The 25,246-nt window shown below is 39.0% G+C and overlaps 1 protein-coding gene across 1 annotated transcript; it reads right to left on the bottom strand.

The window, feature by feature from the left end:
* Window positions 1–78: 78 nt before the first annotated feature.
* LOC141427590 (ATP-dependent RNA helicase DDX54) lies at window positions 79–21,873 on the bottom strand. Its single transcript, XM_074087175.1, has 13 exons — window positions 21,545–21,873; window positions 20,578–20,757; window positions 19,006–19,189; window positions 17,669–18,015; window positions 16,551–16,761; window positions 15,941–16,065; window positions 14,048–14,161; window positions 12,236–12,433; window positions 11,278–11,391; window positions 10,433–10,536; window positions 3,777–3,912; window positions 1,810–1,948; window positions 79–279 (listed from the first exon to the last, which is right to left on the bottom strand). The coding sequence occupies exons 1-13, from the start codon at window positions 21,749–21,751 to the stop codon at window positions 101–103; spliced, it is 2,238 nt and encodes a 745-aa protein (XP_073943276.1). The 5' UTR covers window positions 21,752–21,873; the 3' UTR covers window positions 79–100.
* Window positions 21,874–25,246: the final 3,373 nt, after the last annotated feature.

Below are 25,246 nucleotides of genomic sequence, written 5' to 3'. Positions count from 1 at the left end.
TTTTAACTGGTTATTTTATTAAAAATTTCTACTCCTATACTACTGTGATTTGATTACACTACAAATTAAAACAATAGGTAATCTATTTCCAAAATTTATTTTATTTCCTCTTCCCTTTCTTCTTGGACTTGCTGAGCTTATGTTTAAGCTTCTGCTTGATCTTTTCCTTACGGATGCGCTCCTTGACGATTTGTCCCTTGTCGCGGAACTCGCGGGAAGTCGCCTTCTTGTTAGCCAACGCTTCGTTGTGCTTCATCCAGTGCGGCCGGAACTCTGACGCTGCATCAGGAAACGTTCATTGAGTTAAATACATCGACATGTATGTATAGACTGCATGTTTCTTACATAAAAACGTCGCACAAAATTTGTTCACAGCGCGGATTTGTAAACCTTTCACTATAGTTTGTTGACGACCGTGACAGGGGTTGTGTCAAAATAATATTGATGATTGACGCGCCGCTAATGAGGGCTATCGCGTATGAATTCGCCACTAGAGGCGCTAGTGTAGCGTGAGGTCTCCGAAATGTCAAATCTCATAGTTTTTGGGTGAGCTACGCGGGTTTATTTATAATAAGAATAATTTTGTGAATATTTTGCAATATCTGAAATTAATTATGGCAAATATGCGTTCCGGGGCAATGAATGTCTGTGTTCTGAGACAGTTTTGTCTTTCGGAAACCTTTGTCCTCCCTTTTTTCCGAACAAAACGGGGACTATGCAACACTGTGGCATGCTCGATATTTTTATGGTACGGTTTTAAGGTGTATTAAATATGATTATAATCTAAACTTTGTTTTCACGCCCGTAATAACAGACTTTGAAAGCCATACTTAAAAGCCTCACGCAACAGTTCGCCATCTAGCGAGACAAAAAACGATAGCCCTCATTGCAAGCAAGACCGTAACGTCAAACAGACCTGACGATACTAACGCCATCTAGCGATATTTCGCCTGTAAATTAGCCCTAATTTTCATATTTGTAACGTGCGTGTGGGTGTCTGCTTGTGTCTATCACGCTAAAGAATGAATATTCGAGCATTTTGACCACTTGTTTAACCTTTTCGACGCCAACGATTCAAATACGCACCACAGTCAGGTTCCACGCCAACGACCTATATATACGTCCATTACTTCAATGCAAAAGCAACCTTCGTTAAGGTTCAATTTTAGGCATTGCAATGGGTGATGTCTTTTGTATTTGACGTGGCGGCGAAAAGGCTAAATGTGATTTTTAATGTGGGTATATAATACAATGCTAAGGGGCTGTTTCACCGCCCATTGAATAATTTTAATTGACGGATAAATGTGATGCCGTCTCCGTCTATTTGAACAAAACAAACAGAGACGGCATCATATTTATTCGTCAAATAAATTTAATCAATGGTTGGTGAAACAGGGGGTAAATTGACAGCGTTGATAAACGTTTATCTTAGAGATGTCAAATGTGGCATTTAATGCCCCTGTACCAAGGAATTCCCCGTACCATGAGACAGCGATGACCACTTTGAGGATCAAAAAATGATCTAAATTAAAGTTATTTGAAAGTGTTACAAAATAAGAGTAGCTCAGTTATGTGAGTAGAACCCTTGGATTTAACAGATTCGGCCCCAGTAACAACGTCTGGGACTTTTTAGTAAGAATAAGAATTTTTGACCACAAACGTTGTGACACGTATACGTGTTGCTGGCATAGAATTGACTGCTTTGGGATATGTGTAGGCATAGCGTAAGAGCTTATTGATAAAGCCCCATGATCAGAGACACCTGATATGTTTCATATGATATGAGAAATGAAGTCATATTGTGCATACCGTGTCGTGTCGGCGCCGTGTCGTCGCCGTCGCCGTCGTCGGTGGCGTGTCGGCGTCGCCACGCGGCGTAGCGGCCGCTGCGGTAAGACGCGGGCACGCGTCCGCCGCTCTCCGTGCGAATCATCTTGCGACCGCCATCCTAAAAACACCACAGTCAATACAACAGGGGGGCTACTACAAAATTAAAAAAAACCGTCCCACTCACTCGTATTTAATAATATTAGCGTCAGCGGGACAGCGAGACACGAAGTACGAATTTTGCAAAAAAAAGAATCGAAATTATATTTAAAATTTTACCCTCTTTCTACAGTGAAATTTTGAATGTGGTAAGGCCTTCACAAGCTCAGTCAGTGATCGTGTATTGCATAATGTATTTACAACGGGAAAAGTCCGAATACGACGGCAGCCGAAGTGTCAATCAATTATTGTAATAAATTAGTGTACTCTGCCTACACCAATACAATACAAATATTCTTTGTTGATCACCAAAAGCAGTACAGAGACATTACAAAAAATGAAAAAATCAGGTAGATAATAGGCGGTCTTATCGCTAAAAAGCGATCTCTTCCAGAGAACCAATTTCTGAGAAATTAATAAATATGAACAGACTAATGTAGGTGGCAGCGATGACAGACAGGAGAAACGTAGAATTAATAGACAATAAATATTAAAAACAATACAAAAATATAATATAAATTATATAAATACCCCATTTAAACCCTATTTGAATTTGGGAATACAGGCGTGATGTTTGTGTGTGTGTGTGTGTGTGTGTGTGATGGTCATTTTCATATCTATTAACATGGAACTTTATTATTTAGCGTCGAATTTCAAAACGGCTGTAGCTGTACTAGTACCATAGTACTGAAGATAATTGAGAGAACGCGATAAAACGAACTTTTCCGATGAAACCATTATGTAACCATTATGCATTATAGTTTTTGCGCTAATTTTGCACAAGCCATTTGCGCATGCAAGTCTTGCGTGCTGCGGATGCCTGCTGCGGGCGACGGTGATCAGTGATCACTTAACATCAGGTGAACCGTCTGCTCGTTTATCTGCTATTACATGAAAAAATACACAGCCCGACATAGCCCGAAGAATTGCGAAACTGAAGTGGCAGTGGGCGGGGAACCGGGGCCGATGGGGTCAGAAGGTTCTCGAATGGCGTCCGCGGACCGGGAGACGAGCTGTCGGTAGGCCTCCAACAAGATGGAGCGACGACCTGGTTAAGATCGCGGGATCGCGGTGGATGCGGAAAGCACAAGGCCACCGCGGTCTGAGCGGAGAGCCTTGGGGGAGGCCTATGTCCAGCAGCGGACGTGTTTCAGCTGACAGGACGCTACGTGTAGCCGAGCGGCGAGCCCTTGTACACCCGTAGTGCAGTACTGTACTAACTTCTTGCGTCCGTTGATTCGATGCTGGCAGCATAGTTACATTTTTGAATAATAATATTGAATGGATGCAAGGGTGTTAACGAGAAGACTTGTATCCGAGCTGCCAACGTAGCAAGTTGATTTGAAATACATATGAAAAGATCCTAAAGACGTGTTGTTAATACGGTATTTGACAACTCCTGATTTTGCCATATCTTAATATTATTATGAAAATATAGATATACAGATAGTGTTTAGCGATCAGAAAATTTAAATCGGTTGAAAATTGGATTTATAGTGATTTTTTGCAAAATCTATATACCTGTCTTTTTCTCAAACGCTTTTCTCTATGCAGCAAGTATGGCGGTACTGGCGTGTGATGTCACATGCCAGTATGTCTTTCTCTGTCTAATCTTGAATTTCAAATCTTTATAACTTTGTTATTTGTAAAGGTAGCTTAAAAATTGTTTTTCTATTCGATAACAGGCATTGTGTAGTTTTAATTTATAAAACATATACAAAATAGTCAAATACCGTATTCAAATAGGGCATTATTAGGATAGTGGACCGACCGTCCACTACAGTACTCACGGGGTCGTAGTGCACCATCTTCTTTCTCTTTCTGTCCCAGCGCAGCTGCCGGTGCTGCGCGCGCGCCGCGTCGCCGCTGTCCGCGCCCACGTCCAGCTCGGCCGCGCCCGCGCCCGACATGAAGTTCACCGCCATACTATAATAATATAATAATATCTCAGGTCACATTACACCAATGAGGGCTACCGTTTTCACGCTCACCAGTTGGCACCACTGTAGACAAAGGTCCTGCCAGAAGTGTATAGTGGTTAGTTTGTTATTGGGCATTTCTATCTACCGTTGTACCCTGAGTTTATCTCTCCGATTTCAATAAAATTTGAAAGGTAGCCTCAGTCCATGATTCCGAGCTGGAAAAAGAGGGTCTCCAGATGACAAAGGTTTCCAAAAGACAAGACTGTCTCAAAAGACAGACATTCATTGCCCCGTAACGCATATTTTCCATAATTCATATCAGGTATTGCAAAATATTCACAAAATTATTCTAATTATAAATAAACCCGCGTAGCTCACCCAAATAGTGACGTTAGACATTTCGAAGACCTCTCGCTACACTAGCGCCTCTAGCGGCGAATTCATACGCGATAGCCTCATTGATCTAGCCTCAAACTAAGTAAAGCTTGTATAATGGTTGCTATAGGTAGTGTCACCAGAGTTGAAGTAACGCACACAATATGTCATGACAGCAGAATTTTGTAATTTAATCATTAATTTCATTTATTCTTCTTTTATATCAGTTCTTTTTGTAGCTGTGTGCGTAATCATTCACATACATAAATAAATATATGGATGACTTTGGTTAAAGCTGTATTGGAACGTAATTTAAAAAAGTAAAGTAATTCTCTTTTTATGTGTGTTGGCAACACTGTGTCTCTTGGCCTCCGACCTCTGACCTAGCCGGTTATATTAATATTAACATAATTAAGATTGTAACTAAATGATCGAAATAAACCACTGAAGACCATAATAATATTCTTTATTTAACAACAATACATGGCGCAGTCGGAGAAGAACAAAGATTACGAAGATTAAAGAAGATTCCCACACACGTGTCACGGCGAACCGGCGAAGACGAGGTATTTATTGAAGTACACCAATAATATTAATTATGGCAGATAAAGAGCCTCAAATAGAGTCCATAGCCCATGCAGGTGCCGTTCAATATACCTTGCCTCAAGGTTTGAACTTGGAAAATCTCGACAACTGCTGGCCTCAATGGCAGAGGTTTAAGCACTCGTTTCGCAACTTCATCACTGCGGCGGGTTTTGAAAAGTTGTCAGAGACAAGAAAAGGCGCTATATTAATAAACTGCATAGGTTACAAGGCACAAGAACTGTACTTTAATGTATTAAAAACCGATGACGACCAAGAAAAGGCGAAACTCGAAGATATAATTAAGATATTTGACAGTTACTTCAAGCCGAAACAAAACGAGGTAATTAACAGCTTCAACTTTAATAAAAGAAACCAGGAAGAAGACGAAACATTCGACTCATTCTACACGTGCATCCGAAAAATCGCGGAAAATTGCAACTTCGAAGAAATGAAGGACAGAATGCTACGTGACAGAATAGTGATTGGAGTCAGGGATAGGCGCACACAACAAAAACTATTAGAAATCAAGGATCTAAGCCTGGAGCGCGCAATTGAAGTCTGCAGATCGGCGGAGCTCTCCAAAGAACACATCAAGACACTGAACAGTCCGTCCAGGGAGGTGCTTGCAGTCCAGTCGCAGTCGCAGACCCAGTCCCAACACTCACACTCCAACAATAGTAATAAAGATAAGTATCATAGATTAAAAAAGCCGAATGTATTCAATAGTAATAATAATAACTTCCATAGTAAAAAATATAATAGCAAACATTACATGTGTCTGAAATGTAAAACCGAGCACGGGCCAAAAAATTGTCCGGCTTATGGTAAAACTTGTGGCAAATGCCAAAAGCTCAACCATTTTAGTGTTGGGTGCACTTATAATAAGAAGGTGCATAATATTAATAATAATGAGAGTGATTCAGACAATAATATTCATGATTTATGACTAGTCTGCTCCATAGATCTCAGTAAAAATGAATGGACAGAGCTATTAAGAGTGAATAATAAAAGAGTGTTGTTTAAGTGTGACACAGGTGCGCAGATCAATGTGATCTCACAGCATGATCTCAATAAACTTGTCGATGATGAAAATAATATTAAAATGTCTGAGACAAAAACAATAATAGAGGTCTTTGGTGGTAGGCACTTAATGCCAATAGGAAAAGTAATATTAAAAGTCTATACTAAGAATGATGAGGACAGTTTTGAGTCTGAGTTCCTAGTAATAAAGGAGAAAGCTAAACCAATTTTAGGACTCAAGTCATTAATACAATTAAAACTTTTGAAAAACAATAATATTAATATAGTCAAAACTGATGCCTCAAATGACAAGGAATTAATTATTAATAAAAATGCTCAACTTTTTCAGGGTGTGGGTGAATTTAAAAACCCATTGGAGCTACGCGTTCAGCCAGGAGTGGAACCAGTAGTGAGACCCCACGTCGAGTGCCTAACGCGCTGATGACTCGCCTTGCGGAGAAGCTGAAGTCTCTGGAGGATCAACAAGTAATTGCTAAGGTCGAACACCCAAAAAGTTTTGTGAGTAATCTTGTCATTATCGAAAAGAAAGATGGTTCATTAAGAATTTGTCTAGATCCCAAAGATTTAAATAAAGTGTTAATTAGAGAACACCATTTAATACCGACATTAGATGAGATAGTACCTAAATTAAGTAATAAAAAATATTTTTCAGTACTAGATCTGTCTGATGGATTTTATAATATTAAATTAACAGAAAAGTCTAGTGACTTGTGTACTTTTAATAGCCCTTATGGCTGCTATAAATTTTTAAGATGTCCTTTTGGAATTTCTGTAGCCCCCGAAGTGTTCCAAAGATACAGCGAAACAGCGTTTGGTGACATTCCCGGTGTGGTAGTTTATTGTGATGACCTTTTAATATGTGGAAATTCTCAGCAGGAACATGACGAAGTATTAAATAAAGTATTTGAACGTGCCAAAGAACATAATGTCAGATTTAATAAAAATAAATTTCAATATCGATTAACCGAAGTGAAATATTTTGGTCACATTTTTTCTGGACAGGGCATGCAAATTGATCCGGAAAGGGTTGATGCCATTAACAGTATTAAAAGTCCAACTAATAAGAAGGAATTACAGATATTCCTCGGTATGGTCAATTATTTAAGAAAATTTGTTCCAAATATGGCTACTATTGCATCGCCTCTCCACCTTTTATTAAAAAAGGATGTAACTTGGTTGTGGACCTCAGTACATGAAACAGTATTTAATAATATTAAAAAAATAATTACAGAGGCACCCATTTTACAAAATTTTAATACTAAATTACCTATTGTACTACAATGTGACGCTTCAAAAGATGGACTTGGCTGTTGCTTATTACAAAATGGCAAACCAGTCTGTTATGCTTCGAGAAGTCTGACTCCTTCTGAGCAAAGATTTTCTCAAATTGAAAAAGAATTATTAAGTGTTGTCTGGGCAACTAAAAAATTTCACTATTTTATTTATGGAAATAAGTGTCAAATATTAAATGATCACAAACCATTAGAGAGTTTATTAAAGAAACACATACATGATATACCGTCACCCAGACTACAAAGATTAAAATTAAAACTATTAAAGTATGACATAGAGTTCACCTATTTAAAAGGAAAATTAATGTATATTGCTGACTTTCTGTCTCGCTCTTTCATGAATGTTAGTGATACTGATGACACTTATATGTATGAAGTTATTCACTGTGTAGGTCTTGCTCGCTACTTACAGTGTACAGAGGAGCAGAAAAGTGAATTAATATTAAATACATCACAGGATGATGAGTTAGTAAAACTCATAGGCTTTACTATTAATGGTTGGCCTGACAATATTAAAGATGTTCCTGATGACTTACGGTTTTATTACAAATTAAGAGGTGACATCACAACCGATGAAGGTTTAGTATTTTTAAAATCCAGATTAATGATACCTAAGTCATTGAGATCATCTATCATGCATAAACTACATGAGGGTCATTTAGGCACAACAAAAATGAAGCAATTAGCTAGGAATATGTATTACTGGCCTAAAATGGATAACCATTTGGAAGAATTCATAAAAAAGTGTTTTGTATGTCAAACTTACCAAAATAATAATATTAAAGAGCCGCTATTATCACATGAGGTACCAGATTTACCCTTTTCAAAACTGGGCATAGACATCATGGAATTTAAAAATAAAAATTACCTGGTAATTGTAGATTATTTTTCTAAATGGATAGATATGAAATTAATGCCTAATAAAAGTGCAACTTCAGTAATTAATTGTTTAATAGAGGTATTTTCAAACTTTGGAATACCAAGTCAAATAGTTTCGGACCATGTACCTTTTGACTCTAAAGAATGTAAGAAATTTGCTTCAGATTTTGGTTTTAAATTTACTTTTTCAAGTCCAAGGTATGCTCAATCTAATGGGATGTCTGAACGAGCCGTCCAGATTTGTAAGAAAATATTAACTAAATGCTGTGAAGATAAGACTGATTTTAGATTAGCGTTGTTACAGTATAGATCCTCACCTGTGTCTGGCACAAATTTTTCACCAGCTCAACTTTTAATGAATAGAAATTTAAAAACTAAATTATTAGTGTCTCACCAGTATTTAAAACCTAAAATTAATTTAAATGTTCAGCCAGAGTTTAATAAAATTGCAAACCGCAATGCCAAAAATTATAATAGAACAAGTAGATATAAAAAGAGTTCATTGCTGGGCAAAACATATGGTTTAAAAAAGACATGAATGATAAAACATGGCTTCAAGGTAAAATTATTAGTAGTAATGGATATAGAGCTTATGACTTAGTAGATAATAATAATGTGCTGTACACAAGAACCTCTTTCTATATCCGACCAGCATAACTTGATGATCCCCCAAGACGGGCTTGCTCTGTACTAGTCTCTACTTCACTAATGTTGGCTGAACGAGTAGCTGCAATGTAATTTAAGATGATGTTATAGTATGAGTGTATAACATTTTGCATTGTTTAGCTTTGCTCCTTAGGAGGGGAGGAAGAGTTTATAATAAGAAGTATAATGTGTTATTTTGTTTTAAGAAATATAAATTTTAGTTTTGTTTTAAAACTTTTGAGTTGTAAACTTACTCTAATAATAAGAAATAATAATTTTAATTTGTTTAACAGTTATAAAAACTTTTGAGTTGTAAACTTACTTTAATAATTTAAGAGGTTGGAATCCCCACTAATTTTAATTAAAAATTGTTTGTTTAAAGGGGATGATGTATTGGAACGTAATTTAAAAAAGTAAAGTAATTCTCTTTTTATGTGTGTTGGCAACACTGTGCCTCTTGGCCTCCGACCTCTGACCTAGCCGGTCATATTAATATTAACATAATTAAGATTGTAACTAAATGATCGAAATAAACCACTGAAGACCATAATAATATTCTTTATTTAACAACAATACAAAAGCCGCGGGTTCACGGTGGATGCAGGCCGCTGCCAACCGAAGCAACTGGAGGTCTATGGAGGAGGCCTATGTCCAACAGTGGACGTCCTACGGCTGAGATGATGATGATTGATGATTTTTATCTAATGGTTTACGCGTTCAGTCGACTTCATAAACTTGTGAGCAAAAATTTGATCAAAAATATCTGAACACGCTTCTACGCCGTTAACAATAGTCGTGTTCAGATATTTTTTATCAAATTTTTGCTAGCAAGTCTCTGAGCTCGACTATACAAAGCTGCGGGTAAACGCATCCTTATAAAAGTTTTTGATAAAAAAATCTTTATTAATAAAAGCTTTTTTCTGCTGATTGTACTTGTATTCTCACCCAAACTACATTTGAATACCAAATTGCAAGTCGATGCCATTAACCGTTGAAGAGTTCCGCCCTGTGGAGACAATCCTGGCCGGACTACCAGGATGTCACTACCAGATTATTGTATTGTCACGCGCTTTACATAAGTATTCCAAATTCCAAGTCAATCGGACTACTGGAAGTGGGTCAAATTTAACTTGCAAGATTTTACCCAAATCCTATATCGTGTTCGTGTATGAAGTCGCGGGCAAAAGAAACGCGTAGTATGTACTTTAACGTTTTCTAAGATTCCAACCCTGAATCAGCGAAGCAGGGTTTCAAAGTTGGTAAGAATCATAATTAACTACGTATGTAGGTCGATTTTTGTATTACAAAATTTGCACCATCTGGTCTAAGAGAAAATCTGTCTGTATTTGTATTTCCATATAATCCTCCGAAATATTAATCAAAACACGAAAAAAGGATCGCAGAAAGTAAATGTATGTTACTCCAAATTTAACGCGAGCGAAGCCGCGGGCAAAAGCTAGTAAATAAATAAACGAACAGGGCATGTTAAATTAAAGCTTGTAAAAATATCCTAACAGCATTCGCTGATGTGAAACAATCCGTGTCCACAACATCCCTGGCCCTATACTACGAAGAAAATTCTAACTTCGTATCTTGCCGTCCCGCAGTCGCTCATATTATTTAATACGAAAGTGAGAGGGACGGTACGATACGAATTTCGATTTTCGCTGTAAGCCCCCTGGTTACGAGCGCAAGCGAGCGACTCACCCGGTCTCGGTGAGGTGATCGCTGGCCTGGTGCGGTATGTAATTCTCGTCGCGCTTTACTTCCGTTTTCTTCGGCTTCAGTTCCGCGCTGGCCAATCCTTCGGCCTGCAAAAATGGTCGCGGGTTTCAGTCACTGAATTCTCACAGTGGCGTAGAAATCGTAGAATAGATATTCACAGAGTCGGCAACGGATTGACTGATAAATAATACGTTAAATAAATTGGCATTTGTCATTTTTTCAAGATACACAATCACAATCACATTTATAAATGTACTGTCAATTTAGTATTGTATTGCATACATTGAATTGTAGCATTCGAACATGGCGGATGTAGACAATATCTAATTTTGCTATTTCTGTTTCTTTGTCTAGTTGAAGTATAATTTTGATAGTGTTTTATGCGGCGATTAACCTTAACAGTGATCACAAAATTCTATATTGCTCTCGTGTCTGACATTTTTTAATGCGCAAGTTGTCTCCGCGTGGTTTCTGGAATTTTACTATCAAGTTGCAAAAACTACAACCACCGTACAACGTCCCTCTCAAAGAGAGTTTACTTTGACACTGGCGAAATTGTCCTATTAATTAGGACATATAACTTGCAAGTGCTATTTCAGAAATTTTACAGGATTTGCGTTTAGGTGTCAAACTAGCATATACGACAATAAGGGTGGTAAAACCGAAAATCGTAAAAAGTGGCACTTGCAGCGTTATGCTTCTCAGCTCAAGTACAGTATTTAATGTGAAAGAAAAATAAATAAATGAAAACTGGAAATGTTTAAAAAAAGTTGCGAGCAGAATTGAACCTTGCATTTATAGGTAAATTATTAGTATTTTAAACTCACCTGTGACTTTTTGTTTTCGCGCACTCGTTGCACCATCTTGCCGTGCTTGTGTTTTATGTTCTTCATGGCGATACTCATGGGGGAGTCGTTCTTAGCTCCCAACTCTAGAATAGTCTGGAATTTAGAATTACAACTTTGGTTAGCATTCCATTGGAACACACGAAGTGTTTCGCTTTATTTCTTTATAGGACCTGCTCGGGAATGAAATTCGCTCCCATCGTGAACAAATAGGGGACAAATGTCTCACGACATTTCAAACGAAGCCGGCCGATTTCGTCTGACATATCTGGCGACACCCGACGTCGTTAGCTACACGTGTCGCGCGATGTTGCCAAGCGAAGTCCGGCAAGGGCGCGCCACTTCACCCGACGCGCTGGCTACCGTGTCGCATGACATTTGTCCCCTAGTGTATCCCTGGTTTTAAGCTCTCGTTAGACATAGAAAAGAATAGAAAAGAGAAAAAAAAAACAAAATTATACGCTTCAATTCACGATTATCTACCATCCACTCACCTATGAAAAAGATCTCCCGAAAATATCGAAACTAGTCGAATCGTTCCGGGTTGAATCGTTTAATTTTGTATTTTTTTAGTAAGTTACTCCTTCGTACTTTCAATCAGAACAGGTGGGGATAACCACTGGCAAGTTTTTAATTTTGTAATTCTTTTGAGGATTTTTAATTTGTGTTTGTGAAGTATTTTCATACCATCAGCCAAATAAGTCGTCTATCAATTTTTAAACGAGTTCCTATCAAATGAATATGTCGGTAAAGTCGAACTTCCAAGTTGACGGACACGTCTATTGGCATTACTGTTTATGACATGCAAACGATTCTCAACTTTCGGGTGGTAGAGCACATATTTGGCTGATGGTACATCGGTCGACGTCCAGTTTTTTTTCTCATCTGATGAACAGTGTAGACTGGTAGGCTGGTACCTAAAATAGTTCGTAATACTGACCCCTCTCGGCGTGTAGTTCTTGATCTGATCAGCGAGGTTATCAGCGTGGGCGTGGGACTCGGCCGCGTCTCGCAAGAAGGGGTGCACGAGCGTGGGCGGCGCCGTGAGCTTGGCGCGGCGGTTGGCGTCCGCCGACGCAGCCTCGCGCCATCTGAGGTACTGCTGCCAGCCGCGACCGCACACGCGAGCCGCCTCCTCCTGCCACGGGGCATGACTAACAGTCAAGCGTCACGAGGTGTATTTAAGGCCCCGGGTGAATATTCGGGCAGTCATTCTCAACATCTTTCTAACGGAATTTAGAATTAACTGGTGTCAATCAACTTTTTCATCACGCTTGCTCGTAAACAGTGTCGTAACATGCAGGCTACCTTGGTTGCAACCCCCCAAATTAAACCCTCGACCTTAATGTGCTTGTCATGAAACCCGTGGTCGGTAAATGAGTCAGTGTCCGTACTAATTTTCTTGTCATGAAGCCCAAGGTCGGTCAATGAGTTTGATACTGCATGGTGCGCTGCTGCTAGTGCTCCTAGCATTGCCAAGAGCGTAGTCAGCGATATCGGCAATTTTTTTTTAAATATTAGTTTTCCTTTTATAAATATACAATTTTACTCGCAAATGTGATGAAAAACATTGTATGTCGCACGGGCGGTACTAGAATTAGGAACATCGACTCATTAAAGCCCTCAGTCTTCGACTTCGGGCTTCTAATAGACTCTCGTTCGTAATTCCTTATTTACCGCCCTTAAGACACAATGTACTATTTCTTGTCAGTCGTTGCTTTACGGTCTCCTGAGTCACTCTTTAAACTGTAATTTTATAGGATTAAAATTTGCCAAACGTGCATTTTTATGGTAGTTTTACGTCCCTTCTATAATTGGTCACCTAATAAGCATGTTAGTATAATGTGACACAATGTTTATTCTATTAAACTGTACTAATTTTGTCCCTTTGCTGACGGGACAGAATAACAAGAAGAAATATTTGATCCAGTCCTATTATTGTAAAGTGGTGGTACTGATGGAACCGAAGTAAATCTCTTTCTTCTTTTTTTCTTTCTGCGTCTTCATCATCATCATCATCAGCCGGAAAACGTCCACTGTTGAACAAAGGCCTCTCCCTTAGAACGCCACAATGAACGACAACTCGCCACTTGCATTCACCGGTTTCCCGCAACTCTCACCATGTCGTCAGTCCACCTGGTAGGAGGCCTGCCAACGCCTCGTCTTCCGGTTCGTGGCCGCCACTCGAGAACTTTTCTCCCCCAACGGTTATCTGTTCTTCGAGCGATATCTTATCGTATTCCGTGTATTGTTTAGTAAAGTAAGGTACTTTTAATAGAAATACCTGTGTTTTTGTTTTTAAGGAGTCAGGTATGTAGCATGTTGTTTTTAAATAACCATTTCAATAGTAATACGCATTATTCATATTTGCAAAGTATACTTTTGGCGGTGACTTAAAACAATTCAACTGCACACGATTGAATGGTTTAAGCCGGTGTTGCCATACAATTTAATATTTTTTTAATTTTTATTTCAAGTTAGTTTTTAGATAAGGTCCTCACTGAACATTAGCGCCACGGCTTGCCGCGCCATTATGCTGAGTGGGGACCGATTTAGCGTCATGTATGCCTTTATCTGTTCTATGTTTGTTTTATGGCGATAAATAAATGTATTTTCTTTCTTTCTATATGACCCCCCTATTGCCACTTCAGCTTGCATATTTTTCCAGCTATGTCAGTGACTTTAGTTCTTCGACGAATTACCGTATTCCGGATTCTACGTCTTACACAATCCCAACTGAACGTAAACTCACGATCTCAGAGTGATTCTTCTCCCACGCCATGACATCCTGGTGGCGCAGTTCCAGCGCCGCCGCGGAAACCCCGCCCCACACGCCGCTCGGGCATGCCTCGCCGCTCTCTGACACCTGATTACATAGCAGATAGATAACAAAAAGTATTGCCAAATCAAAATGAAAACGTTTATTATGTATGGGCATGCATGCATTAGGCAGGGTTCGAAAATATCCGATATTTATGATATATATCCGATATATATCAAAAGTTTAGTATATATCCATTTTGTATGAAAGCCATATTATTATTTGTAAAAGAAATGAAGTAAAATTGTTTTCATCACACATGCTCGTAAACAGTGTCGTAACATGCAGTCTACCTTGGTTGCAACCCCCCAAATAAAACCCTCGACCTGAATGTGCTTGTCATGAAACCCGTGGTAGGTCGCATGAGTCATTGCCCGTACTAATTTTGTTGTCATGAAGCCCAAGGACGGTCGCATGAGTGTGATACTGCATGACGTGCTGGTCGTGCTGGCGTGCAGGAGCGCGGCGGGCGCATGGTCAGGCTGGGGGGGGGGGAAGGGGGGGAGGGGAGGGCGGCGCGGAAGCTGGCGCTGCCAAGAGTGTAGTCAGAGCGCAAATGTGATGAAAAACATTGTATGTCGCACGGGCGGTACTACAATTACGAACAACGACTCATTAAAGCCCTCAGTCTTCGACTTCGGGCTTCTAATAGACTCTCGTTCGTAATTCCTTGTTTACCGCCCTCAAGACTCAATGTACTATTCTGCAGTTTATGATCAATTACTTTCTTTGTAAAAAATAATAGAATAAACACAACAAAAACTTACTCTTTCGTACCGAAATTTTTCTGACACGGCTGACGCCATTAACGCCGGCAGAAGTGTTGCCATAAATTAGAACCTACTATTAGGTAGTGTCTTTTAACTACTCCAACGCAATCTACATTTGGGAAGTAGAAATATAGTAACAAAGGCCAAAAATTAGCCAATAATTAATTAATTATATCAAATTTTTAAACCAATTTTTGTAATGATAAAATAAAATCATTTGATATATATCGGATATAATATCATGATATATATCCTCGAAACCTGACATTAGGCGGAACAAAATAATTGCAATTTTCATAGCAATACGCGTGATAAGGGGGGGGGGGGGTCATTCAAGCAGATTACGTAAGCAGAATTTTAGTCATTTTCACAGATTACCCCCTCTAGATACCGCATACAAGGCATAGTGCTTATCATGATTCATTATGTAGATTTCCACAATGCCCTGAGAGAAAAAATAAGTGGATAACTTTAAGAGTATTATACTATCCTTAAAATCCATCAAGTAGTGCCTAACTAATACTTAAGTGTTTGTATCGATAATTTTGTCGATAGTAATCTAATTATATCACAACACTATTTTCTAGCACGGCACGAGTTCATTGCACTCGCGACTTTGAAATGGCCAATCACAGCACGACGTTACGTCTCCCGCACTTCCGACCCTACCGCCTTATTTGGTGAATTCTGAATCGTACAAAATTGTACTAAAGCGGTATCTTGAGGGGGTAATCTGTGGTCATTTTTAACCCCTCTCCGTCCCCCTTGTCAGCAAAAGTCCAAACCCTACCCCCTCCTCCTATGCTTACGTAAACATAGGTATATATTTTTTTAAATCTTTTCAGGTTTCTTTATTGTTATTAATGTGAATTTGCTGCAAGTAGGGAAGCCATTTTTACTTGAATTAAAACCTACTACAGTTTGCATAAAAAAAAAAGAAATAATAAATAAATATTGCTGACGTAAGCACCATCTAGACCCCTCCCCGCCGGTCACCAAAAACCTGTCAGCGAATAGGCTTCATAAGTACAAACGGTTCCAGTGATCAGCTGACCTGTTCCGGAGTGTTGAGCTGGTGCTGGTGCCCCAGGAACAGCTGCAGGTCCAGCAGGTGCGCGAGGTCGTCGGCCGCCACCAGCGACCAGGCGCGCCCCGCCCGCCCCGCGCGCGCGCTCCGCCCTAAACACTAACCACTCATTTATTTGCTCAAACATGGTACAAACAGGATGCTTTACATACTATTTGACACACGATTTGAGGGAATACAGTCAGACGTGACATTGGTAGCACAAAGGCTCCTCCCTCGTACGTGATTCAGTTTCTTTAACCGCAGGTACATACATTGCAAGTTAAATAAATAATTTATTGAATCAGGCGTTACTTTGCGGAGGTCCATATCAATGAACTAAAAGAATTTCCTTGCTCACCCGCGACCTTACGATAGCTAAGCTTATGCAAAATATGCGTGTTCATGCAGTTCCTCCACCTCCACACTGTAAGAACACACAAATCACACAAACCCATCTATCACCACCACCACACTACACTGACACGTTTCGAACTCAACCAGAGCTCATCTTAAGCTTAGCTATCTTAAGGTCGCGGGTGAGCAGGAAATTCATTTAGTTCATTAGTTAAATAAATGGTTGTAAAATCATACTGACCGACGCGATGCACGAACAACTTGGGCTTGGCGGGGAAGTTGTAATTGATGACAGTATCCAACGCGGGCAGGTCGAGCCCTCGTGCAGCCACGTCAGTCACCAGCAGCACGGAACACTTCTGGTTGCAGAAGCGACCCAGCGCGATCTTGCGCGCCGAAGGGTCCAGCCCCGAGTACGCGTATGTTGACGATATGCCGGCTTTCTGGAGGATCTGGTGGATAAGTGAAGGTTATAGTTTGCTGCTAGCTTTTGTTTGCGATTTCGTGCGAGCAAAATTCAAAGGACCATGGGCAATTTTGGTTAGAGCTTGGCTCTAAAACCAACAAAGAAATAGAGAAAGTAAATTTTAATTTATGATTGGTTTTTTGGAGTCTTTTTGTATTTTTTATTTCAAATCCAAATTTGTTACTTTTACGGGTATCCCGCGAAACCATATCGATATCATAATTTGATTTCTTAGTAGCGACATCTCTTGTCTGGGTGAGCGGTTGGTTCCGAAAGAGTGTGACGTCTCTTGATGAGAGCGGAACATAGATGTCGCTAGTGCTGCTGCATAAGTAGCGTAGTAGAAATAAGCAACCTGAGATATGTATGCATAGGATAAATTTGTGTCTAGATTCCTGTCGAGCGGTGGTGTAGGGGTTATAGCACGCAGCACGGATCACTGAGGACCCGGGTTCGATTCCCAGCGCTGGTCTCTTTTTCTGGTTTTTCTGTGCATCCATGTCTCAGTTTGTATTTTCGAAATTTTTATTTGTTACATTGCCACAGATCCATAATTCAATTGAACTTATTGTGTGCATTATATTGTAAAAAAAAAACTAAGAACAACCATTACCTCACTAATTTCAAAAAATCTCGTACCCCAAATCAATATGTCAACAAATTTTACTCTTGAAAAAAATCTAAAGTTTACTCAGAAAAATTATCGATTTTAAGGTAGCTTCAAGCTTTTTTAAAAGTAGTAAGGACTTTCCAATTAATTAGAAACTTAATCGCGTACCAGGGTAGAACCTTTATGTTACTGAGACATTCCATGCATCTGCCAAAGAAATCATAGCAGAATTGATTATGGAAAAATCCCACCCAGTTTCCCCAACTGTACAGAAAATACTTACCAAACTCAAATATTCCACATGATGCTTAGTGGCAGCAAACACCACAGCCTGCGGGGTCGTCTCCGTCAACACTCTATCCAACAGAAGCAGCAAGGCGGCAGTCTTCAGCTCCGCTCTCACATATATCCAGCCCAACCACAAAGTCGACGGCAGCTTCCAATCCACATCCAACCTGATGAGCACAGGATCCGTGAGACCGGCCTTGGCGAATTCCACCAGCATCTTGGGCAATGTTGCAGAGAAGAGTAAAGTCTGGCGACTGGATGGTAAACGGGCCACTATCTCGCGGAGTTGCTCGCCGAAACCTAATTCGAAAAGGCGGTCGGCCTCGTCAAACACTATGACTTCTGGAATGAGAAAAGAGGAATTATTTAATTGAAACCAACACGCAAGTACACTCTTTATGACGCTACACTCTGAACAGTGTGGTTGTTGGCATTTAGATGAGAACCTGTAGTGAATCTTTACTAAGCCATGATGACCTAGCACCGGGGTCTTTAAAGTTTTCGACTAAGGGCCAAACTGCATTTAATGTAAATTCGTGCGGGCCAAGACTTTGTCTGGTCATGGGGGTTTCACCATCCATTTATTAGTGTAAACAGTTAAATGTGATACCGTCTCTATTTGTTTTGTTCGAATAGGAGATGGCATCACATTGAACCATCAGTTAACACTAATCAATGGATGGTGAAACAGCCCCTTAGTCTTCAGGGGGTACCTAGATACGAGTAACGCATAAGGAACGCACTTGGTGTTGATTATGTTCATGAGTGGCTATCTATGATTATGACCAATTACCGTCAGTGGCGGGTCTTATAAAATTAATTACTAGTTACTTGTAGCTTTATAAAATCGGACCCTATCGCGGGCCGGACCGTGGGCTATCCCGCTTTCTTTCCGCGGGCCGGATTAGAGGGGCTCGCGGGCCGGACTTGGCTAGGCTCTAGCAGTTTGACCTATGGCCTCTCAAGCACAAGTATCATGGGTTCAATCCCCGGCTCGCACCTTTGAGGTTTTCGAGTTTCATGTGCGAAATTAGAATGAAAGAAAGAAACATTAATTCACTATCCGCAAAAAACTTACATCACATGGAGTATACAGGTTGAAACAAAAATAAAAAGCAAGTGAAATAATTATATTCAAAATTTACCATGACCTTTACAGTGAAGGAAAACATTGTGAGGAAACCTGCACATACTGCCATTCAATGTGTGTTCCTAATCCGCACTGGGCTCGCGTAGGAATTAAGGCCCAAGCCCTCTCATTCTGAGAGGAGGCTTGTACCCAGCAGTGGGATGTATAAAGGCTGGGATGATGATGAGTGAATGTTTACTTACTGATGTTGTCAAGTTTCAATTCCATTTCAATGCAGATGTGCAGGAAACGACCGGGCGTCGCTACCACAATATCGGGAGCCTTTCCCGACATCACGCTGAACTGCTGCTCGATGGACTCTCCGCCGAGGATAGCAGCTGATGACAGCCCCGTGAACTTGCCCAGCTCACGGACGAATTTCAGTGTCTGGAATGAAAATGTTTCCATTTGAATAACTTAACTAGTGACTTACGGGGATCCCATGCCCCAATGGCCTTCGATCTGAATTCCTTAGTTTTCTAATGTTTTTTGTAGCTTATTATATTAACAACAACGGCTTTAAGCAATATAGTATCCCATATTTACTTCAAAGTTCATTGTCTTTGAGATATTTGGCATCAAAGTTGAACAATTTAAGGCCAAAAAACTGGTTTTCTGGCCACTAGTTTTGTGTTAATTAGTTTCAAATGAAAACCCTCGACCAGTTTTTAGGGACGTCAAAGATGAACCCAAATATGTAGATTTCGTATATGTTTCATCTTTCACTTCAATAGAGATACGAAATAAGTGTTTATTTAGACAATGTTTAAAAAAATCATACAAAATTAAGTATTAGTCTTTTTCAATATCCGGTAGACAAAAATGGAGATAAAAGATTGGAGAACCGATAATTGTTTCACTTATAATTCTATCTGTAGTGCAAAAGTAGGAGATACGATTCAAAACTTGTCAAAAATCGATGAAAACCTCGGGTAGCCCCTTAAGGTTTGCTTTCGGTTTTGGCTAGTTTTGGTCTCACATCAAAACTTTGTATTTGTAAGTTGTGCAACATTTGAGCAAGTAAACATAAACATAATAAATAACCAATAGCCCCCAACTGGTTAGGCTCATGGCAGACATCTAGTAGTTTTTCAATTATCTTGGCAAGGAAAGCTTGTTAATTAAATACAGAATTCATGGGAAAATCTCATTTTGTCAGCAGAAAGTATAGTGGATAATTTTTTTCTTTAACCAACGAAAGTTTGTCTCCTTACATTTAATTTAATTGTGTTTCGGCGTGGAGAGTAAGACAGCCGGTGAAATTACTGGCACTTGAGGTATTCCATCTTAGGCCTCTAGGTTGGCAACGCATCTGCAATACCCCTGGTGTTACAGATGTTTATGGGCGGTGGCGATCTCTTACCATCAGGAGACCAACTTGCTTGTTTGGCATCCAGTCGAATAAAAAAAAAAACTACAAATAATTTACCATTTTTTTTTAAATTTGCATATTAATATCTTTATAAGTATTCAAAAGATATAACAATACAATAACTTTCAATCCCTTTTTTTAACAAGGTATGAAAATATTTGTTTGACAGAGCACAAAATAAATAAATAAATATCATGGGACACTTGACACCAATTGACCTAGTCCCAAACTAAGCAAAGCTTGTACTATGGGTACTAGGCAATAGATAAACATACATCCAAGACATACATCTGTTGGCTGTTTAAATTTTTACACAAGACTTTTGTAGGTTAGAAAAAACAACAACCCATTTAGCAACATTCTTCAATATAAAAATATAAGAATAGCAGAGCTAACGCTATACCTGTAAAGCCAATTCCCTCGTGGGTGACAGGATGAGTGCCCGTAAGTTCTTCCCTGGGGTGGCCTTGTTGGTAGGAGCCAGGAGCTTGTCCAAGATGGGCAGCACGAAGCATGCCGTCTTGCCAGAGCCTGTCCGTGCCATGGCCACAACATCTTTGTTTTCTAGAGCCAGAGGAATTGTCTGAAAATTAAAAAAAAAAACATACATTTTTTTTAAATCTAGTATTTTAACAAGGCTTTAGTACACCAAATGTGACTAGGTCAGCCTCATGGGGAGCCTCCGTTATATACACCACACTACAGATAATTATGCTCAGTGCAAAACCATGTCTCTGGATGCAAAGGCCTGTCTAATGCACCTGTAAATCAGCATCGCTTCTTCTGAAAGCGTTTGACTTAGAATTACATTTACACCTCCGTTGAACAAGCCCATACCATCCAAATACCTGTCTCTGATGTCCTTATTCTGATCACATTCCAAAAGGAAATGAATAAGGTCTTCAGTCTTATTACAACCTATACACATACAATGTTTAAACTTCATTGTGATTTGGGGAATATTTTTTTTTTATACACTGCTAGTTTTTGTTCAGTTTAATTGTATGTATTTTTAGTATTCAACCTTACAATTGTAAGTGTAAATAAACTGACTTGAGTGAATTGACTTTAGTGGATATATACCTACTAGTTTTGTGCCTGTAACAACTGAACTTATTTGTTGAACTGTAAAGTTTCCTGTTATACCTAGATAAGTATTGGTTTATTCTAAGCTTAAATTTAAGTTTTCAGTTAACCTATTATGTTTTTATCAAATTTTAATAACCTGATATCTAAATAAACAAAACTTATGTACTATTCATATTTCGTAAATTCAAGTACCTATTTTGAGAGAACAGAATAAGTTATTAGTTCTCAAACAAAAAATGCAATAATTTTGAGGTTATGTTTATTTCTTCGCCGTGACTTACCTTACGTTGAATGGGCGTGGGTTGCTTGTATCCTCGCTTGGTGATGCCTTTGAGGACTGGAAAGCTCAGCCCCATGGACTGAAAGCCACCAGATCCTTTCTTCTTCTTCTTACTGTTTTGAAATTCATTTTCTGGAGCAGGGGCAGCATCTTCCGAAGGCACCTCGAAACCAGGCAGTTCATTTAAATTCACCTTAGGTTTTAACATTTTCAATGTATAAATTACACTATTTATAAGTAAAATAACACATTTCCACACGCTTATTATTTTTACACACGTGTGGCTTACAATGCGGTTGTTATGACATTGACATTATTTGACATTGACGTGTACGTACACAGAACACAATGACAGATTATTTTTTTATTTATCGTCTTCTCAAAATGTAATGGGATTTTAGCCCAGAAAGCTACTTTTTAGCCAATGATCAATGATTTGTGTCAGTAATAAAAGATTGTGTGATTTTCTAACTAGTATGCATGTTTTTTTATGAAATCAATGCTTTCTTGTTATTGATAATTTCCATTGTGAGTTGCAAGATGGGCATAACCTTCCATATTTGTCTTCATTTTGGTCCACAGTTAAACGAGATTATTTATAATGCACAAGCAGTTTGAAGCCGATGTGTGCATAATGATTGTCTACTTGTGAAATGTCTTCAAAGTACTTATCAAGTCACACACACACGACATATATACTCTTACCGATGTTCAATTTGAAGCGTTAAAACATTGAGAAATATCGCCAAGTATAAGTTTTTACCTTGGTGAAGCAGAAGTGGGTAGACCGCCTGCCCGATGGCCCGATGACATAAGGGAGATAGCAGAACCAGTCTGCAGGGCTACTACGAAACTCGAAGTTCGTGTCGTGCAGTCCCTCTGACACTTATACTATTTAATACGATACGAGAGCGAGAGGGACGATACGATAAGAACTTCAAGTTTCTCCGTTTCTGCCGTTTTTCCGTTTCTGCCAAAACGGCAAAAACTGAACCCTTATAGTTTCGCCATGTCTGTCTGTCTGCCTGTCTGTCCGTCCGCGGCTTTGCTCGGGGACTATCCATGCTAGAAAGCTGTTATTTTGCAAGGATATATAGGTAAACTATGCCGACAAAATGGTACAAATAAAAATTCAAAAAATATTTTTTTAGTTTTTTTAGGGTACCTCCCATAGACGTAAAGTGGGGGTGATTTTTTTTTCTCATCCTACCCTATAGTGTGGGGTATTGTTGGATGGGTCTTTCAAAACCATTAGGGGTTTGCTAGGACGATTTTTCGATTCAGTGATTTGTTTGCGAAATATTCAAGTAGAAAGTGCAAATTTTCATTAAAATCGAGCGTCCCCCCCCCTCTAAAATCTAAACCAGTGGATGGAAAAATTTGAAAAAATTCAGGAAGGCAGTAAGTATATCAAACTTTCCAGAAAAACTATAACGGCCAAGTTTGCTTGAGAATTATTAATAGTTTATGAGTAAATAGCAGCCTAAGGTATAAAATATACCTAAACTTGGAAGATTCCGTTTAAAACACGAAATCCTTGGAAAAATATTACTTATTTTTTTCGTAATGGCTACGGAACCCTATTTTGGGCGTGTCCGACACGCTCTTGGCCGGTTTTTTTTATAAGTTCTAGTTCCAGTATATACTTCGTTTTTATTAGCATTAGAAAAAGGGTAAACAATCTTGACGAGTCTTTTTATTGAAAAACGTTTAAAAAAAAACAGTTAGGTACTTTTACTTATGATGCCACACACACACACACAAACATCACGCCTGTATTCCCAAAACGGGGTGGGCAGAGCACACGAAACGTTACCGCTTCGGAGCCACTTTTAGCAATTTTAGGTTTAAAGTTTGACAAAAACGGTACAATAGTGACTTATGATGCCAAAAGCATGTAAATGATCATAATGTCCTTGCTAATTGTTACTTATTTCCTCTGACATATTTATATTTTAAAAGTGTTTTTCTTTTATTGAAACACATCAAGATCGCTTACCTTCTTTCTAATGCTAAAAAAACGAAGTATAGTCAAGGAAAATAATTCTTAACGCAATAATCGTAACAATAAAAACAAAACTATGGAAACTATGGAGTGCTGGAAGTTTCTCGACGAGGGCTACAGCATATATGTCGCTAGTGTCGCTGCTTAAGTGACTAAATAAGATACAAACAGGCTGAGATATATGGTGCATAGGAGAAATTCGTGTCTGTACCGTTGTCCAGCGGTGGTGTAGCTGTATAGCACACGGCACGAAATGCCGAGGACCTGGGTTCGATTCCCAGCGCTGGTCTTATTTTTATGTTTTTTTCTGTTTGCTGTATTTCAGTTTGTATTTTCGATATGGGTTTTACGGGATGACCGTAAAAGTAACAAAAATTTGGAATAAAAATAAAAATACAAAAAGATTTCAAAATCCAATCTTAAAACTATGGAAGTCAAAGTTCATTTGATTTTGACTGTGAAAATAACCTGTCAAAGTACTTAAGTCAAAATGTCAAAATACGGAAAGACGGATGTGGTACGAGGTCAGAAGATTCCTAAAAATCGTTTTTTTTTTCATGCTGGCTGACCTCTAATAATAGCTCTCGCGAAATACTTCCTGTTTTCGAGTTATGGTTTTAACCAATGTCATGTTTACATTATTTAATTCAAGGCTGTACACTGGTTTTAATTTACGAAGTTCATTTATTTACTGTTTATTTTCCCGTTTCGCTACTATGTATACCTATAATAATAATATAACACAAAACGGTACAATATCAATAGGTACGCCAAGAAACAGTTTAGAAGTTATTAGACTCAAATTTCATACAAAACCGTCTACCCATTTTACAAACACTTTGCAATTTAATTTAAACTAATAACACCCTTAACTTAATGACACTCATTTAATTTTCTATTGCATTAAATTAACTACAAACTAGAGTCACTAATTATATAATTTTGTTAAAAAAGATCATTCTCTATATTAGTGAGATTGTTAAAGCAGTCACTAACTGGAGCAGTGTGCTAAAATGTCGAAGTTAAAGTCGCCGTGGCCACTATGTATGTTGCCAGTTGTGCCCGCACACTATAACTTTCCTCTACGAGATCAACGAGAATATTAAAAGTTTCCCAACTCAGCTGAAAGGATTGGGTGGAGATGGCCGAATTACTCCTTGACCAAGCCCGTCCCAGACGAACGCGTCATTAATAAACAATGACGTACACCCATTAAATTAGACAGGTGGTTTACCTAGGCTCCTATTCGAGTAAGTGATGCCAGAGTGAAGCGAAAGCCATAGAATAGGTATTTTACTCTTAGAAGGGTGGTAGGACTTTGTTTCATCTTCGATATTTTGCTAAAAACCACAAATCTTCATTTTGCATGCTCGTAAAGTTCTTATATATACTGGACTAGCTGTTGCCCGCGACTCCGCCCGCGTCGAATTCGTTTATCGCTACCCCGCAAGAACTCTAATTTTCCGGGATAAAAACTATCCTAGGTCCTTCTCCGGGACTCAATCTACCTGTATACCGGATTTCATTTAAATTGGTATTATAAAACATAGTTAACTGTTATCACTAACTGTAATGCAATGCATTAAGGTTTAATGCATTGCATATAATGCACCGCATATCGCAGCCACAGATCCGCGGCTGCACCGTTGGCCCGATGCCCGTTACGCATCGGCTTTTCGCATTAGAGTGATAAATGTA

Source organism: Choristoneura fumiferana, chromosome 4, assembly GCF_025370935.1.
Source record: "Choristoneura fumiferana chromosome 4, NRCan_CFum_1, whole genome shotgun sequence".
Classification (NCBI taxonomy): Eukaryota; Metazoa; Arthropoda; class Insecta; order Lepidoptera; family Tortricidae; genus Choristoneura; species Choristoneura fumiferana.
This window is presented reverse-complemented; position numbering and strand designations above follow the sequence as displayed.

Coding starts and splice junctions, on each gene's coding strand:
- LOC141427590 (XM_074087175.1), bottom strand. CDS start 21,751: ATGTTAAAACCTAAGGTGAATTTAAATGAACTGCCTGGTTTCGAGGTG. Junction 18,016..19,005: donor ATTGAAACTTGACAACATCA/GTAAGTAAACAT, acceptor TTCTCATTCCAG/AAGTCATAGTGTTTGACGAG. Junction 3,913..10,432: donor GATCACCTCACCGAGACCGG/GTGAGTCGCTCG, acceptor ATATTATTATAG/TATGGCGGTGAACTTCATGT.